Source organism: Xiphophorus hellerii, chromosome 11 (genome assembly GCF_003331165.1).
Source record: "Xiphophorus hellerii strain 12219 chromosome 11, Xiphophorus_hellerii-4.1, whole genome shotgun sequence".
Lineage (NCBI taxonomy): Eukaryota > Metazoa > Chordata > Actinopteri > Cyprinodontiformes > Poeciliidae > Xiphophorus > Xiphophorus hellerii.
In genome coordinates, this window is record NC_045682.1 from 2,020,836 (window position 1) to 2,039,468 (window position 18,633).

General features: G+C 36.5%; 1 protein-coding gene across 1 annotated transcript in view; it reads right to left on the bottom strand.

The window, feature by feature from the left end:
- Positions 1-1,940: 1,940 nt before the first annotated feature.
- grk6 (G protein-coupled receptor kinase 6) overlaps positions 1,941-18,633 on the bottom strand; it is a 52,396-nt gene continuing 35,703 nt past the window's right edge. Inside the window, exons 7-16 of the mRNA XM_032576779.1 lie at positions 14,541-14,604; positions 13,681-13,821; positions 11,489-11,679; positions 11,362-11,399; positions 10,441-10,530; positions 9,513-9,721; positions 9,195-9,332; positions 7,166-7,303; positions 5,112-5,246; positions 1,941-3,698 (exon numbers count right to left, since the gene is read on the bottom strand). Of these exons, the coding sequence (XP_032432670.1) occupies positions 3,648-3,698; positions 5,112-5,246; positions 7,166-7,303; positions 9,195-9,332; positions 9,513-9,721; positions 10,441-10,530; positions 11,362-11,399; positions 11,489-11,679; positions 13,681-13,821; positions 14,541-14,604 (1,195 nt within the window). The 3' untranslated portion in view covers positions 1,941-3,647. The remainder of the gene's footprint in view (positions 3,699-5,111; positions 5,247-7,165; positions 7,304-9,194; positions 9,333-9,512; positions 9,722-10,440; positions 10,531-11,361; positions 11,400-11,488; positions 11,680-13,680; positions 13,822-14,540; positions 14,605-18,633) is intronic.

An 18,633-nucleotide genomic window follows, 5' to 3' on the forward strand; every position in this document is an offset into this window, starting at 1 on the left:
TATGGACTTTAAGGTGTTTGTGTAGGAGAGACCATCAGTGGGCGTCTACTTTTATACTTTTATCTTCCTTTTGTGTTAAATTGAACTAATGGAACAAATAGTTTGCTTCAGTCTAACAATAACTGGCTTAAAATGTATTCTAAATTGTTAGCTCACTCATTCTCTCCAAATCATCTACACTAGACGCATTTTATGATGTATTTTTATGTTTCCACGTTTGTATAACATTATAATGCATCTTGGCTCCAACACACTTGAATCAATAAATAGTAAACAACCAGGCCGCTACGACATGCAAAGATATTACAGTTGAAACCAGTTTAGATGCACTAAATACAAACAAGCAAGCACCTTTTTTTCTTAATGTCTGAAGTGAAATCAACCAGACGTTTCTATTTGTTATTTGTTAGCTGAATGAGAAAGAAAATGTATCCGAGATATATTTATTAGTGTCTTCAAAATCAGATGTTTACAGACAGACCTCTGCGTTTATCTCTGAACCACCTTTTGTTGATTAACCTGCCTCGGCATAAGTATTGCACCGGCTTTCTTTTTTGACAGTGGGCGTGAAACGCCAGGACACATGCAAATAAACAGAAGGAAGCCTTAATAATGGACGTACCTTAGTGCTATTGAAGAAGCTGCTGCAACATAATACCAAACAAGTGAGCTGAGACAGAAATTACACCTAATTATCCATCATTTGCCAATAAAACCAGGGAATACAGGAAAACGTGATGGCAGTGGCGCTAAAAATATTTTTAAAGTCGACAGGAAATTTGAAAATATCACTATGTAATTATGTGTTATTGGAAGACATTACTAACAATACCAAACACCATGTATGAAGTTTTTAAAAAAGGAAAACATAAAAATACAATTCAATTAAATATAAAGTTTTTGCAGTCATCCTAATTAAAGTGGCCAAAACGTTTTGGTCCTGTATCCTTGACATGTCACTTTATTTGCGGAAGTTGTTAGCATGTAGAGGAGGAGAAACAGGCAGTAGTTATGGAGCTACAGTGAATAAAAACACAACTGATATCAGTCTTCCTAAGTGTTCACATATTGACCATACTATGATGCTGTTGTTCTTTCAGACGTTTGATGAAAGAGACTCTAATCTGTTTAATCTGTAAAAAAAAAAAAAAAAAAAGCATATAATAAATCAACAAACAACGCTTAGCCTGGTGGGAATGCAAGTAAAGCCTGCCCGGCTTATGATACACTGGGGGAAAATTTAATCTTCATCCCGGCCGCTTCACACTCAAACTGCTCCAGTGAAAGCTATAGATCAAGATCTGGTGTGACCAATGGGACCATATCATCTGAAAAAAACCCAGAGATTTGATCTCAGTGGTGTAGCAAGCTTTTAAAAAGTGCAGGGGATGGGAGTTGACTGGAAAGGGATTGTGGCAGAAGATCATGAAGTGTTCAAGCTCAAAAAGTGGAGCAACAATACCTGAAATGCACAGAAAAAAACATATTTTTATGTTCAACTACATATTATTAGGCTACAAAATTCAAGCGTAGTTTTGTTTTGTAAATTCTGTCACATCCTGGAATATTTTTAGCTGTTGGTTGGGATTGGCTCTTCTTCATCCAAGAAATACGCTGATTGGATGAAAACAATTTATCCTTTGCTGACGGTGTGGTTCGTTTTATGCTGGGTGGTTGCTTACGTGTTAACAATGTACTTTGCATTGAAAGACACATGAAATTTCACATCTTTTTGGCCTTCTTGGTGTTCCATACGTGAGGAGCAGGAACGCCAGATACGAATTTTGCGATGGAGTGTGACATGTAAATGCTTAAGACCACAAATTATTGTTTGCTTATAAAGATAGATGCACTCACATCAGTTTCATTCCACACTCGCCACAGAAATTCAGTTTCTGTGTCCCTGCTACAGAGGAAAGAGGAAAAAAGTCAACCACATGGACAGTCAGAGGTATCTCATTTTAATAGCTTACAAACAGACACCATATTCTTTGAAGGTTTTCTAGCAGAGGAATATCGATGTCTGTTCAGACCCACCGCAGTCTGAGGATTAAACCAGGATGTCTCAGTCATTATTCCAGCTTCAGAATGACTTGTGATTGGATGGGGATGATGTGGAGGTGTGTCTTTACGGAGGTACAGCAAGAAGTTAAATGTCTGTCGAATAATATTGGTGCTATTTGTTTAAGACATAGGAAAATAACAGCAAATCCATCTGAAATTGTTAGAAGGAATTCCAGATACAGACTGGTTTATAGTGGTTACAGTGGAAATAAACAATAGATTAAAGAAAAGAAAAAGATTTATGACTAATGGATCAGTGAAGGCACATTTGATTCAAACATCTCCTAAGTTTTCCAGTCAGAAAATGACCAGAAAAATGCACATTTATTCAACTTAGACTACTATAATACATGGTAGGAATGACAGCAAATTAAAAGGTTTGAATTTAATCCAAACTGTAACAATAGAAAAGATCAGGAATTTCAAACAATAATTTTATGGTAAAGCCAACTCATTTAGTTTAGATCAGCATTTCTTTAACTTATTCTGGTTTTTTGCTTAATAAATAATGACAGCATTGAATATGTTGTTTTCTGAACTTGAGATCAGACTTAAATAAGGTTGAAGAGGATTGAAAAGGATACATATACAGTACACTTCATATGTATACAGCCCCCTTAACTAATTAGTAAACAGTCCACCTGTGTGCAATTTAATCAGGCGACAATCATTAAGAACAAAATCTATTTTGCAAGAAGAGAAAAATTTGTTCTTTTCAAAGTGAAGAGAACCATGTGTCATTTTCCTCCCTCCAATCAAAGTTTGCATTACTCTGTGTTGGCTTATCACAAAATCCCAATAAAATACTCTCCAGTTTGTAGCTGTAACATATGGAATTGTGAGGAAGTTCAAAAGGTGTGAATTTCTTATTTTTTTGCAAAGAACTGTAACCCCTAACCCTTTAAAAAAAACATTTTGAAATTTCATTGAATGTCTTGGAAAGGATCTCACTCCTTCTGGTGTTTTAAGATGAATTCAAGTCGTCTACTAACAAGCTGTAACCGTTACTGTGGTTGTTTCTTATAAAACCACTTTGATTTACAAGAAAAGGCACAAGTCTGAATGCACCTCTGTGAAACGATGAGTTTATCTGAAGCTGCTCCGAAACGAGGAGCCGATTGTCTCAACAAGGAAGAAAAAATAAAATATGCAGAAGCAGATTTGTACATGAGGGGAAAATGTTGACAAAACCAGTAAAAAAATCAGAGCAGGGATGTGGAGGGCATGTGTGGTCACAGTTCATGGGCTTAAAGTCACTGGCTTCCCCCTCAACGTGGGAACGAGAGAGGAACGTCCAGTCCTCCCTGAGTAATCACTGCCACTGTGTCCTAAAGCAAGGCACTTCTACAGCAGGAGCTGCTCGGCAGCAGCGGACGAAAGCAAACTTCCCCTGGACAATAAAGGTCAAAACCATAATAGTTTTCTGTCCATCTGTGTTCCCAGTTGGAAAAGTGTCCACAGCAAAGTTTTCACACTTTTAAATAAATTCAAACATTATGACTATGTTGAAAATATACATTCTGGGAAACGTTGTGCAAAAGTTGTAAACAAAACATATTTCATATGGGTGGGTGGGGGTGTGTTCACAGCCTGGTGGGCTCCTCATCGCTGTCGCTGCAGTTACCACAGCAGTCCTGCAGGGGGAGGCAGAGAGAGTACAGAAACTGAGAACTCATCCGATTTAAAAGGAATGCTCTTCTCATTTTAATTCAGTTAATGTATAATTAGTTCACTTAATATGAAAAAGATTTAATTTATATTTAGAAATGCAGTTAATATGGAAATCAGTTCAGTGAAATATTCAAATTCAACTACAGTAGAGCCTGCTGGGTACCACAGACACAGCAAATGGCTGAAATCCACAGATATTTATATTCAAACACCACATATACCTCAATATGCATTAATACATGCAGTGGGAAATGTCTTAGCACTGCAACAGAGGCTGAATCTCTGCTCTTTCAGGATTCAGCCAATCAGAGGAAAGGAGAATGAATACCTCTCATGGATTGGCTGCTTTGCAAGTGCCAGCCACAAGAGTATAAAGCTTCACAAGCTGGATTTTCACTTTAGACAACCTCTACAAAAAAGTCTTTGAATAAGTGGCTTTTCTGTGAATTACTTGGAGTCATGTTCCACTGAAAAATTCATAAATAACTGAATCATGAATAGGCAGGGGTTCACTGTACATATTCAATTGGGAAATCTTTTCCATCTAATGTATGGTTCACATTTTAAAATTGTCAGACTTTTTTTTTTAAACCTGAGAAAGTCCAAAAATAATTATAAAATATCTTAGCTTTTGCATTTTTGATGGTGCGTGGTATCGAGCCACACATGAACCATTTTCACTCAACATTCAGATGTGAAATGGGAAATAAATAAAAAATTAAACCAAACGTGAGTTCAGAGTAAACAAACATGGCCAACAGGGAAGAAACAATGACTGTAGTTGGTTGACTATATTTTAAACCAAGGAAAAACAATACTAAGACATTCTGGTGTGTTTCTGTCACCTCAGTTTCCGATTGGCTACCTGTCACATTCGATAGGCTGTGTTCTTGTTTGTTCTTGGACAACCACCTCACACACTGTGATATCGGGTCAAAGCAATCCAACGTGTTGAATATCCAAGATATTAGATTATAGCGGTTTCCAAACTGGAATAAAAATCTGCCATGTGAAGTAGGCATAAGAAAACCCAGCTCACTGAATAGAGTTGAAAGCAAGAAAGCAACTTTTAACATAAAGAAACCTCAAGAAGCAAGACCGGCCATTTAGGTTTTGCAGACTAGACTAGAACAAGGTGTAAACGCTCAAAAATTGTACATTTCTGAATAAATGTGCTGTCATTCAGGAAGTGAAAACCTAAAAACTGATGGGTAAAATGTTAAAATCAATGTCTACTGTGGCAAACATGAGATTAAGCATGTCAATTATTCAAAATCAATGTAAACACATTGTCCTTGTTCACTTTTCCATATTTATCCAAGCCTTAATAAAAGCAATCTTCTTATTTACTTTTCCAAACTTTTAAGACTTCTCACCTGTCGGCCGAAGAGCCGCTGCAGCAGTCCCTGTTTGGGTGTCGGAGTCGGCTGTCCTCTCCAGTCCAGGTCTGGAGGAATGGCGCCGTCCTCATAAAACACATTCAGCTCAGAGAAACACTCCGTCTCGATCATCTGTACAAAACAAAGCACAAAAACGTCAGAAAATATGACTTTAGATCAATGTTTTGCTAACTGTAGCAAACAAGCATATGAAACTGAGCAGGTCCTTTCATTAGATCCACCTGCTGTCATCCATTAAAATTATGCTAATTTGTTTGTTTTTTTAAATTTGTACAAAGAATACTTAAAACATGAACATGGAAGTATAACTTTATCAATATTACCATTCCTTATCAACCTACATAATCTTCCATTTTATTTAATATCTATATTTATTTAGGATTTAATAGTTAACCCAACACTATAGTATCTACTTAATTTTAATTACGGTTTCTTTACATTTCACCCACAAAAAAAACTAGCATTAATAATAAAACACACACAAGAAAGTAAAAATACTACATATCATATCCAGCAATAATAATATGTTTATGTTCTACTTTGAACACTTTTATGTTTGGATGTTGTCTAAGTTCAATATTCAAATTATTTCAGTTTCACTCCACTTACTGACACACAAAAGCATTTTCTAGTAGTTCTGAATCTGAACAGGTTAAACTCTGATTCCTCTATTTCTTAGAAATTCTCTCCTGTAGGTTTTTAACAGTTTTTGAGTGTTTTCTGCTAATTGTTTCTTTTTAGCTTTGTAAAGAATTGGAACTGTCTGTAATTTTACTATGTCAATGAATTTTAATACTTTAGATTTTACAAATACCATACTGGTGTTTTCTAACACACTGTTTTTAATGTATTATTCTTACTGAATAATGTTAGTGGTTGTTAGTGGAGCCACACAAAGATTCAGCTGACTGAGCAGCTGTCTTCTGGCAACCCAGAGGTACATGTTGTTGTTTGTAGTAATTTTGGCCAATATTTAACACTTTATAAATGCTTCGGAAATAAATTCACTTCCTGTGGTATTTTGTTGTTTATTTATCTCCAAACTAACAAGCAAGAAAAGAAAAAGAAGACTTTTGGTAGATGTTAATAAGAAAAATCTCACCCTCTCCTCATGTCACACTGTGCTGGTTGTTTCATTCTGCAGTGTCATTTCTCATATGCAGCAGGGAGAAGGGGATTTTTTTGCATCTGGCTCATAAGATGGGTAAAATATATTTTTTCCCTCTTCTCTAGCTTTATTCAACGTATAAAAATGTTGCTTTAGATTAGTTTACTATAATTTCTTTTATTTATTTATATTTTTGTCATGATGGGAGAATAATCTTTACTTTTTTTAACCGTCTTTAGGGCGACTTTGGCTCTATGGTAAAGTAGTCGTCTTGCGATCAGGAGGTTGTAGGTTCGATTCCAGCTGCCACATGTTGAAGTGCCTCTGGGCAAGGCACTTAACCCCAAATTGCCTACCGATCTGCGTATAAATGTGTGTGTGAGTTTGTGAGTGCGACTGGGCACTGAATGTGACTCTTGTGTAAAGCGCTTTGAGTGGTCAAAATGACTGGAAAAGCGTTATATAAGTTCAGTCCATTTGCCATTTCTTTGTTTAAATTGACCTCAACAACTAACATAAATGGGATATTTCTCCTACATCTCCAGAAAACCACATGAGGAATATTTAGGACAGAGCCATTCTCTACCAAATCAAAAAGCCTCTGAATATAGTTCAGTTTATAACAATATCACCAACTGTTGGCAGAGTGGGCCCATGACCATTTTTTGTATTTCTGATCTGGACTGAGCCAATTTTGATCCAGAATGAAAGAAAAAATATCTTATGAAAATATTGAGTTGGTGTAAACATGTTAACGAGACACAAGCTGTGGATTAGGTTCTCTAACCTTAGAAGGTTATTCGTGTTAGCAAATCTGAAGGTAGAGCAAAAACAACAACAGAATAACTTTCTACTGAACAATGCCTGTGAAAAATCAATCTTTCAACAGTTTCCTCATCATTGTGGTGGGTGCTGCTTTGACCTCATTCTGCCAGGGGATGGAGACACTTCCTGTCGACACTTTGCTGTAGAACGACTCGTCTTTCGGGTCCAGCTCCACGCCCTTTACCGTAGAGAACTGCTCGATGTCCAGCACATCTTTAGCATAAATAGCCTGAGGCTGAAAGCATAAACATGGACAGAAACGGCAGCATTAACACATATGAAAGCAGAGTTTAGACACAAACAGTTTGAAGATGTGAATAGCAAAAGAAAATCCCTTTGCAGAACTGAAAATTTGCTTTAGAACGATATTAGGTCTCAAAATAACTTTCATTTACATTTTAATCTCTCCTGAGCCTCTGCGACATTCTGATTCAAACAGATTAATTAACTCCACTTCCTGTGTCTATTTAAAGAGCTTCCCACTGGAAGTTTCTCCTTCTGTTATATTATTAGCCTGATCTCATCTAAAATCACTGACAGTGATGATGAATGAGACGAGTATTTCAGTAAAATAATTACTTTGTTAAACCAGAAACATGAACAGAGTAAATTCAATAAAGTTTGCAAAAACTATTTGTGCAATTTGAAATTTTGAAATGAAAACAAACACTGAAGCAAACCAATCAACATAACCCAACGTGTTGTGCAGTTTCTCTCCAAAAAAATCAGAGGAAAGTTCTTGTTTCAGTATTGAAGGCTACGTTCACAAAGAAAGTCTTGATGTTCAATTCCGATTTTTTTACTTTTTATTTTTTTGCATGACTGTTGATATTTGTAATTAAACCCAACTTTTGTGAGAGTGGCTTATGACCCCAAACGACCCACATTCGCAGAAGAAGACTGATGGCACACTGACTAGTAATAATGGATGGAGCGAGCCACCTATGGATCAATTTTTTAAATTTATTCAGCAATGGCAGCCTACAGTTTTGTCACAAAATCATAACGAAACATAGGAAGATCAGAAAAAGAAAGCACAACTAAAGCAATGTCGCTTTGTGAAGCATTGACTGCAACTTCTGCAGAGAGGTCTGTTTGGCTGCGTAGTAAGAGCCACAAATGGGGGGGTAGTGATGTGATGCGCTTCACTGACTCAGATTTCATTCATGATTTCCTAATTACAAGTTTTACACATTGTTTACATTCAGGTTTACCATGTCTGGCTTCTTCTGGTGCAGAATTATGATGCATGTCTCATATCAATGACAAAAAAAGTCAGATAAAATGACTGTTCAGATTGCAGACACTTTTAAAATGATTGGATATGTATCTGATTTAGTGCCATATGTGATGACTCAAATCAGTGTTTTGGGGTTGAAGATTGAAATTAGGCTGTTCAGACTGCTATGAAAAAGTCGCATACGGATCTCATTTCAGCAAAAAAAGCAGATTTATCTGCTGTGTGAACATAACCTTATATTCCTCAAGAAGAGCTGGAAAGTGTCACTTTAGGATCATCGTACTTTGAAATTTTAAACTTCAATGCTATTAAATGTCAGAGAAAAATTATCTTTACTTGTAAAAAAAATCTTCAAAATATTACAGAAATCCTGGAGAAAATGCTCCAAAGTGAAATTAAGAAGAAGTCAAATAGACTCAAAACACAGTATAGCTCTATGAAAAGAAAGAGATGCCAGAGGAGAATTATATACTATCAAAGGTTTTATTCTACCCCATACTATTCAAAGACCAAAATCAATGACAAACTGTCTTCACACTGATATGAAGTTTACTAATGATTGTTAAATATTATGTTTCTCATATTCTGAAGGCTTGTTAGAACAGATGAATCCTATTTGTCCTAAAGAAGGTGATCCAATCAGATTCCTTGCCAATAGCAGCGACTCGGCACTTTTGAGCCCAATGCTTCTGAAAGTCTCATGTCTGAATACAAGGACATCAATTACTTGTTCAATATGTTAATTAGTAACATTAATTAAAGATACTCTAATGAAACTGAGCGAAACTAATGATCAAGGCTAAAGAAAAGAATAAAAATAGTTTTCATTCAGAACAACTTTATATTTTCCTGCTGTAAATATTTGCAGTAATTCTGATGGACTTACGTCAGGGATGAAGGGTGGCTGTAGCATGCCGGCCTCCAGCCGTTTGAAGTTGATGGGGCGGAAGATTGGGTGACCTTTGACCTCAGAAGCCCCGCCCCCAAGGGAGCCCAGCCTCTTTGTGGGATCTTTGGCCAGCAGCTGAGGAGTTTACAACATCAAGCATTTCAAAAAGTCTGCACATGTATAGTAAACATAAAAAACTCTTTACAAAATAAGAGCCTGAAATCTTAGCTTTATAAACACTACAATTAAAAGGATCATCAGTAGAGTCCCGAATAGTAGTAATGAAATGAAATGAGGGGAAAATGGAAATCTTACCATTTTACAGATGGACTTTGCCTCTTCAGAGAACTTACTGGAGTATTCCTCCTGCACCTCCTTGACCAGCCGCTCCACTTCCTCCCTTTTGATCTTCTTCTTCCTCTGTTGAAATGGTGACTGGCCCTCGATCATCTCATACAGCAGGCAGCCCAGCGCCCACCAGTCGGGGCTGAAGGTGTACCGCTCGTTCATCACCACCTCCGGGGCTGAACGACATGAGGAGGAAAACTGCTAAAGCTGTGGTGACGCAAGAAACTTTAGAAGAGTCTGACATATATATATATATATATATATATATATATATATATATATATATATATATATATATATATATATATATATATATATATATATACTGTATTTTTTTTTTTTACTTTGGCTGCAAACATTTGATCAAATCAACATGGAAATGGTTCAGCAGAATCAAAATAAATAAACAAAACAACAGACAAATAAAATGGATACTGAAATCTCTAAATAATACTGTTCTTTAAAAAATGGGCCAGTTGAGACCACTGCACTAGACTGAAGACTTTTGCCATTCAGTGTTTGGTAGAAAGAGATAGAGACATGAGAAAGACAATGATGCAAATCTAAGTTATTGAGCTTATTTTAATTTATCATGCAATTAATTAATTTACTGCTTATTGTGACAGGTGTGCCTGTACTCAACATAAAAGTTGGACTTTTAAACATTTTTTGGTATTGGTACAATAACTGAAGAGATACTTTTCGAAGTCATGCTTGGAAGTGTTCAGGTTGCTGTATCTTGAGCAACCTTGTCCATAAATAAATAAATAATTTTGCTTTCTGAATATGAAAATTTGGAAAAATCGATAGGTTTTCACAAAGAGACATAAATAAAAATGTGCTGCGTACTCAACAAATAAAATGAAACAGAAAGTACAGGAGTAAGCATACTCACCCATGTATCCAACTGTCCCCACCCGGCCCTTGATGGTTTCTCCGTCTGGAACACGGATGGCCAGACCCAGGTCTGATATTCTGATATGACCTAAAGACAAAAACAAGGAAACATACAGGACAGAGACACTGACTTAGGCATGTGTTCTCAAAATAATAATTGCTTTAAGTAACACTTTTTTTCCTTTTTAAGCTTGGGTTTATCTGAACTATAACTTTGTGCTGTATCTGGAGAAATTTGTTCTTATGTCTGCGGTGTAATTTATATAATTTAATATTTAAATGAAAGCAGCACTTATTTTAATCACATAAACTAATGTCTGACCCAGAGGGAAAGATACTTCTTGTTTTTATGCATATCAAAACAGACACTTCTTTACATTTAATTTTTAATATCAGATCTCACATCAGTGCTGATAGAATCAGATCGCCCTCTGGTGTTCAACAGCAGAAAATGTACTTCACAGTCATCTAGCATCAAAAATAATGTGTAAGAAAAAAATTCCAGGAAAAGGTACCATGTAAGAAATTCGTTTCATTAAAAGTGAAATAGACTTGTTTATGTTCAAAAATGGCAAATGCAAAAAAGGATAGAGACATTTTATCTTAAATTAATTTGAACCATTTTTGTTCAAATAAGAAATTGGTTTAAGAATGAATATATTAAAACTCTTACAAGTTTTTAAACATTTTTTTTAATGTAGATAACTATTGCAAAAAAAAGTTTGTATTTGCTGTTATAACCTCAAAACTATTACCTTTTAGTACTTATTTTTGCCCATTAAAATTATCTGGAAAAAGGTGATGTCTCCATTTTAAGAAGTATAAAAATAACTTTTAGCATCTTTATCAGTGGATTTACAGGATGTGTAAATCTGTTAGTCTATCACAGTATATAAGAGAACCTGTTGATTAGACTCACCATGGTCATCTAGCAGGATGTTTTCTGGCTTCAGATCCCTGAGTGGCAGAATGAGAAAATGCATCCAGAGTCAGAGAGAGGCTGCATGAATAAGATGAAGTTGGTTTTAGTTTTTAAAGGAGCTCACCTGTAGACGATCCGCTCTCGGTGCAGGTCCTCCAGACCGCAGCAGATCTCTGCAGCATAAAACACGGCTCTCCTCTCATCAAAGCCTGCATCTCCCATGTGGTAGATGTGAAACTTGAGGTCTCCGCCGTTCATCAAGGTCAGCACGAGACACAGAGCATCTTTCGTTTCGTAGGCATACGCTAAACTCACCTGGACAGAAACCAACTCTGATTTAGAGATTATGTCACTTGAAGACTTTTATAGTTTAGTGGGTCTTAGAGGACAACCGAAACGTAACCATGAATTAAATTTTTAAAAATCATATCTTCTGACCATGATTGACAAAAGAACAGAGAAAATTGAAGTTATAAAGTACACAAAATAAAAAAAAAACAAAAACTAAACAGCTTAAGTGCTAGCAAAACATCTAGTGATAATATTAATGATGTATATAAACACAAACAGTGGTTTTGTTACGGGGTTGAACGTTGGATTGTTGTTAAGCCAGCCAATGTGTTCAACCCAGTTACAGTCTGGTCAACTTTTACACTGGGTTCAACCCCGTTACTTGATACATTGTCATGATTTTTTTTATAATAACAACAAATATTAAGCTAATATTTTTTGGGCTATATGCAAAGTTTAAAGAATGAGTCAAAAACATAAAAAAGCCTGATTTAATGTTTATTTTAAAGTGTATTTTCATAATTTATGAAAAGCGCTTTTACATCAAGTTGCCATATTCTACTTGTCAGTCTAATTATTATGAATCACAATCAAATAAAATATATTTACAGTTACTGTAGTTATTATATTCAAGGGACAGGTGATCTCAAAGGAACTGGAAGAATTACTTTAATTATGTTATGGAGTTATACTGATAGAGGAATGAAATTGTCCCGTTATGGAGTTGAATTGAAAGCAACCTAACCTAAGAAATTGTAATTAATGTTTGGGTTTTCATGCATAAGGTGGGGAGACATATTTTCTTGGAGGTTAAAAAAGTCCTTCAATAGATGGAGTGTTCAAAAACAAATTTTTTGTGGTATATTTTTACTAACCTGAGACCCCAAAATGTACCAAATTCAGAGAATCCCCCACCTAAGTAATTTAAAAAAAAATTAGCTAACTTAATGCAAACTGACAGCTAACAATACAGCAAAAGTAGTGAATGGCTAATGCCAAAGCAAGAGCTAAAAGAAAGTAAACAGAAAACAAAATTCATCAAAAAATGAAAATGACGTTTCTTACATCATTAAATAAATACCTTCTCAAATAGCAAAAGTTATAGGCAGCATTTTGAAGGCTAAAGTTAAAATGCATCTAACTGCGTTCCTAAATTCATGGATAGCTTACAGTGAAGCTAAAGCATTTGCTAAACGTCTCTCACAAATGAAAAATAACATAACACACAGACAGAATACTAAGCTTAAGAAGAAGTCAAGCACATAATCAAAATACTAAAGCTAAAAATACCAAGAAATTATAATTGCGCCGCTAATGGTGCCGATGTCTAACGGAAAGCTAAAGTTACAAAGACTGGTGATCACGCACCTGCAGCTGAAAATGGGTAATGTAAAAGGGAAGGAGCAACAGAAAATTAACTTAAAGAGGAACTGAGAAGGAAATGAGATTAACTATAAATTGAGACTCAATCGCACTGTATAAGTCCTTAGAAATTACTAATCATACAGCTAATGTCTTACATGGCTACCTGACTGCTAAATACAAAGCCAAGGCTGTGGAAGATTAAAGGAGAAGTGTAGAGTGTAAAATAATTGAAACAAAGCAGAAAAAAAATATATCTATAAAAAAATATATGTATTCGATAAATAGATAGCTTAAGTAGACAAGCTGAAATATGAATTCATAAATAGCAAGCAAAAATGATTTAGACAACTCTAAAAAATGTATTTTCAGATTTTGTAGCTTTTGCACATCTAAACAAAATTCAACTCAGCAAGTTGTGATCTTTTCTAGTGTTAGCTTTTTATAGTTGTTTTTGTTCATTAAAACAACAGTATTTCAATCCATGATATGGAAAGAATAGAGAAAAAGGTAGTAAGAAAACTTTTAAGGCCATGTTTAGTTTATTTTTTCAGTTCAAAGCCCTCTTTCTCTTTGAACATAATTGTTCCTGTGGTAACTAATTTTGCCTCGATGTGGCAGTATTTCACTGCATATATAACGCGGTTCTTCAGAGCCACTTACAACAAATCTGCTGTTGACTTTCTCCAGAATCTGCTTCTCGTTGAGCGCCATCGACTCTCCTTTCCTCTTCTTTATCCTCTTCTTTTCCAGCTTTTTGCAGGCATACATTTTCCCCGTGGCCCGTACCTGACACGCACACACCTGTGAGCAACGGAGAGAAATCTATTAGACTAAGCAGAATCAAAAGCATTAATTAAAAAGCAGGGGTTTGATTAGTTGCTTTAGGGCTGACAGGTATTTATGTTACCACAACAATGGAAAAACAACTGCAATGGCCATAAAGAAGCTACTGTTGTCATCTAACAGCTTTAGCTTGACCCAAACTGAGTAATGAAACTCAGCAATGATTCACCACAATCCTAAATATTTGTAACCATTTGCAGCACAGAAGCCAACACAGAAGCTTAACCCTGACCCCTGTATCTTTTCATGTCCCTCATTATCTCATGACCCAAAGCTCTTACATTTAATCTGCTATCGCCCTGGAGCCAGCATGGAATCAAAAAGACCTCTGCTTATTACACAAATATGCTATACAGAGATGCCATTCATCAGAGTCTAATGGGATTCAGACGTCAGTGGTGGACTTCCTCTTTTCAGATGCCAATGACAAGATTTGGTTAGAAGTGCTGCACCTCCCTGCACATTTCCTTGTTATCTAGACAAGCAAGAGAGAAAGTTTTGGCTGCTTTGCTTGTAATTTAAAATATAAAACATACTCATACTGAATATAAATATATAAATTAGGGACTTAAAAAACAGCATTTCCCTTTTCTGTATAACTCAACATGCAGGGAGGAAATGTGGTGCTAAACATTTTGTGTTTGACCCAAATCTAATAGAAAAGAATCAGTACTCACCTCCCCGAAACCTCCTTTTCCTAAAACTCTGTACTGTCTGAACGTGTTTTTAGTCACCGGCTGCCTGTCGGACAAAGATAGACAATTACCGTACTTATATTACACAAGTAGTACGCAGCAGTGGATCCCAGGTATTTGTGGTGTTAGAGACCACAGGTGCCTACAAATAGGTACTTGAAACCCCCTCTAAGAACAGAACAGCCTATTTTAATAGTTAAAACAATAAATATGCCATAATATGCATTAAAATGGCGCTACAGCGGAAGCTAACATCCACAGTCTCTGCTCTTGGGTGTTTAGCCAATCAATGTCAGGAAAAATAAATGGCACTTCTAGACTGGCTGGTTTGCAAATGCCAGCCAATAGCATGTCAAGTAGCATTGTCTGAGTATCTCAGCTCGCCAAGCTGAATTTTCTTTTAAAAACTTTAGATTTACTCTACGAAAAGAAAGCTGCAACTAGGCAAGTTTTCCAGAAATATTTGAAGTCACGCACCACAGAAAATACCATGAAAAGGCGGTGGTACCACTGTGTAGTGTTTTCGCTTTGCTTGAGATTGTCAAAAAAACTTTAGGGTTGTTGCTGCCAAGGGTTGGCAAAAACTGTTTCTTGTATTTACGTATGTTACCTTTGTGTGCTAATAAAATTCCTTTGATGATCTGAAACATTTAGGTGTGACCAAATAAGTAAAAACAGGAGAAATCTGTGGAGGGTTCAGATACTTTTCCCTGGACGGTATGTTCTAATTATCCAGAGCAAAGTTCACCTTCATGACCAAATCTGAAGTCAGAACTGGAAACTCAAAGAGTGACGTTTAGACTTTCATACTGTTTTATCATCGTTATCAGCCTTAGAAGATTTTAGTTGCTCTGCAACCAGTCAAAAGGTTTTTTTTTTTGTTTGTTTTTTTATTATTTCTGGCAGAAATCCTCACAGGTAAACGTCTCTCCTCTGCTTAGCTGTGGTTTCCCTTCAGTGATGATGAAGTATTTCTGAAAACATGCTGATACATGAGTCAGCGTAATTGTGGGTAATTGTTTGTGGAGCCAGGCAGCTACAGTGTGTGCACATCAAACATTCAGCTTTTGAGCTACAACATGTGATTCTGTGTAAGGTTTTATGAACTGCATCCGTCAGCAAAAGCGTTAATTATTAGTGCTTTCTAATAAAGCAGAAGAATGACCAAACAAGCAATTTAATGTTGCAATTTAAAAAAGTTTTTTTTCTGATTTTTCCTTTGATTTTGTCATGTAATTGTTTTTGTACTAGCTTTAATTTTTTTTTTAATTATCTGAATTTGCACACAACTTTTTTTGGATGACCTAATTTTTACAAAACTCCTAATTCTTAGTATTACCATTTGTTTTAGTTGAATCCTGATGTAAATCACTGGTGTTTTACATATGACCCTACTTTTGTAACCCTTGCTTACAAAGGGTAAGCTTGTGTTTGTTGATGCTAGCTAGGCTAGCTTTCCAACTCTTATTGGAAGCTAAGTTTAACCTAGCCTCTATCCTAGATCTATTCCTCCTTTGAATTCATATTGTTTTATTTCAGCTACCAGGCAGAATCAAACTCAAAGAAACAGTCAGAAAACAGGCAGCCCATGTTAATGTTCAGCCTTAGAACAGACTGCTGAGACAGACTGCACTGTATTGGACAAACTGTAAAGAATTTGGACCATGTATGAAAATCAAGGTAGCTATCCTCTTGTGTCTGGCCTCGCTCTATAATCAGAATTTCTTTGTGGATGAGATGCTGCAGAGCCCTACCTCTCTGTAATACCTAAACTTGTAAATGTTTATTACTGTAAATGCAAATGTCAAAAACCCAGATACAGTACTTGAGAGATGCATCATCTATTGCTCTTTGGGAATCACCTTGTTATAGTTATAATGAGAAAGTGTTAAAAACTCTGTCCTCTGTGGCATCTTTAACTCCACTAACTCTGAGGACATGGATCTCAGTAGGAAAAGAGTGAGATTCTCTCTCCACTTCAAGGATCAGTTTTTCATGGAGGCATCTTGTTCAAGAGACAAGCAGATGATAAAGTGATTGGGGTTTGGCTCGAGTAGAGAGATCCTTACTCTGTGGTAAAGAATTAGCAGAGCTGAAAGGTGAAATTCTTGATTTATTAGTCTGTTTATGTCCCAAAGTTCACCTATGGTCATGGGATATGAATCATGACTAAAAAACAAGATCCTTGATACAAGCAGCTAAAAAAACGTGGCTTGGCTCACAATTAGAGACCTAGTAGAGCTGCTGCTCCTCTGCATCAGAAGGAATCAGTACTGGAGGTCAGGGATGCATGCAGGTGAACTCCCTTTGAAGGTTTTCCAGATCTCTCTGAAGTGACTATATATCGCTTATGAGAAGTTGGGGAGTGTTGCTGAGAAGACGGATGTTTGCTACCTGTAGCCTGGCCATTGCCTTTCTATGCAATTCTGTTCGATTCTTCAGGATGGATCTCATGCAGGCCAACCAGCATAGAAGAAGTTGTGCACAATGTTGAGTTTCACCACTGCCGTTGTAGTTTTACCAATGGCAGTGGAGTAAGTAAATATAGCCATTCCATGTTGGCCATGCTTCCAAATACTGAGCAATTAATGTGGGAGTAAGAGGAATGTTTAAGACATTTTATTACTGGCACAGTTGGTCCTACTCCTCATGAGATGCTGCAATGCTCAGAACTCTCTGGAGGAACCACATGGACCTCCTCAAAAGGAAACAACTTTGGATCAATCAGAAGGAGCTGAACAGTGACCCTCGGTGTAGTAATTGTGATGTTTACCTTTTGGACATAATAACTGTATGATTCAACTTCAAAAACACAGAAGTGAAAAGACTTATTTCATAGTCATCTGAAGCAGGTTGTCCATTAGAGTGGAAATCTTCACATCTCTACGGTTCTTGTTGTAAGACGATTGAAAGCTTCTGATGTAAAGAAACAAAACTTGTCTTTGTTTAGAGGCCGCTGGAGTCAAAAGAGCAAATTTCAACTTGTTTTCTTCTGATAAGTTTGTCTTTGGTTGAGATCTTTGGTAAAAAATGAGACATTCCTCTGAACATGTTCAGGCATTGGTCTAAAAGTGAACAAATGAAACCTTGTGGATAGCTGTTGATCAAAACCAATTGCTAAACATCTGGAAGCACCAACAACTCTCTTGGTCCGTATGTTTTCAAATTTAAATTTCACGCTTGGTTTGAATCTTGATTGGATTCATGAAGACAAATGATTCTCTTAATCAACATCAGCCACCAATCTGGTTCCTCCTGGGATCATGCCTCCCACTTCATCCCCCTCTGGACCAGTTTGATCATTCAAGCAGGTGAATGAACAGGTCTCTGGGGTTTACGCTCATTAACACCATGAGTCATTTACTAATTAAGAAAGCCTGGGATTGGGAAACTGCTGCTTGTTAGCAAGTGTTTTTTTTCTGTTTGTTTTGTTTTCTATCCTGATGCCTGTGAAGCTCTTCAGGTTTAAAGCTCTGCAGCATTACAACTTTCTTGCCAACCAGAATCAGCTTTTAGTTACAGTCCAGAAACATGTTTGGTCTTGCAGGAGATGTTTGGTAAAACCAACACAACAATGAGGTCAGGCACAACTCTAATCCAGTATTCCTGGATTTTTGTCATTACAGTAAATCCCATAGCCTCCATCCAGACTGTTAGCTTCCAGGTGTCACTGGATATCTGGAGTCACCCGTTTTCACATCAGTGATGTCCTAGTTTTTTAAGATTTCTTACAATTTTTGTTCTCAGCACCTGAAACTCAAAAAATTATTTGTTTGTCCTTCAACCCACAAGAGTCATTAGTAATTACTGTACAGTTGGAAACCCCAAAGGAATAACACAAGGAAAGACGGTCTTTGTGTTGTATTTGGCTTCAGACCAACAGACTGCAGAATAAGCAGGTGCCCTGTTGGATCATGACCAGCAGACGACCTGAGACATAAGCCACTGAAACAAGCTTCCTTTGTAGAAAATGGTGAGGAGATTGGAGTAGAACCTCAGCTCAGGATCAATTTTAGGCTGTGAATTGGGGGATTCAAAGCATATTTGGAGATTTTCCAGGTTCATCCAACTACAA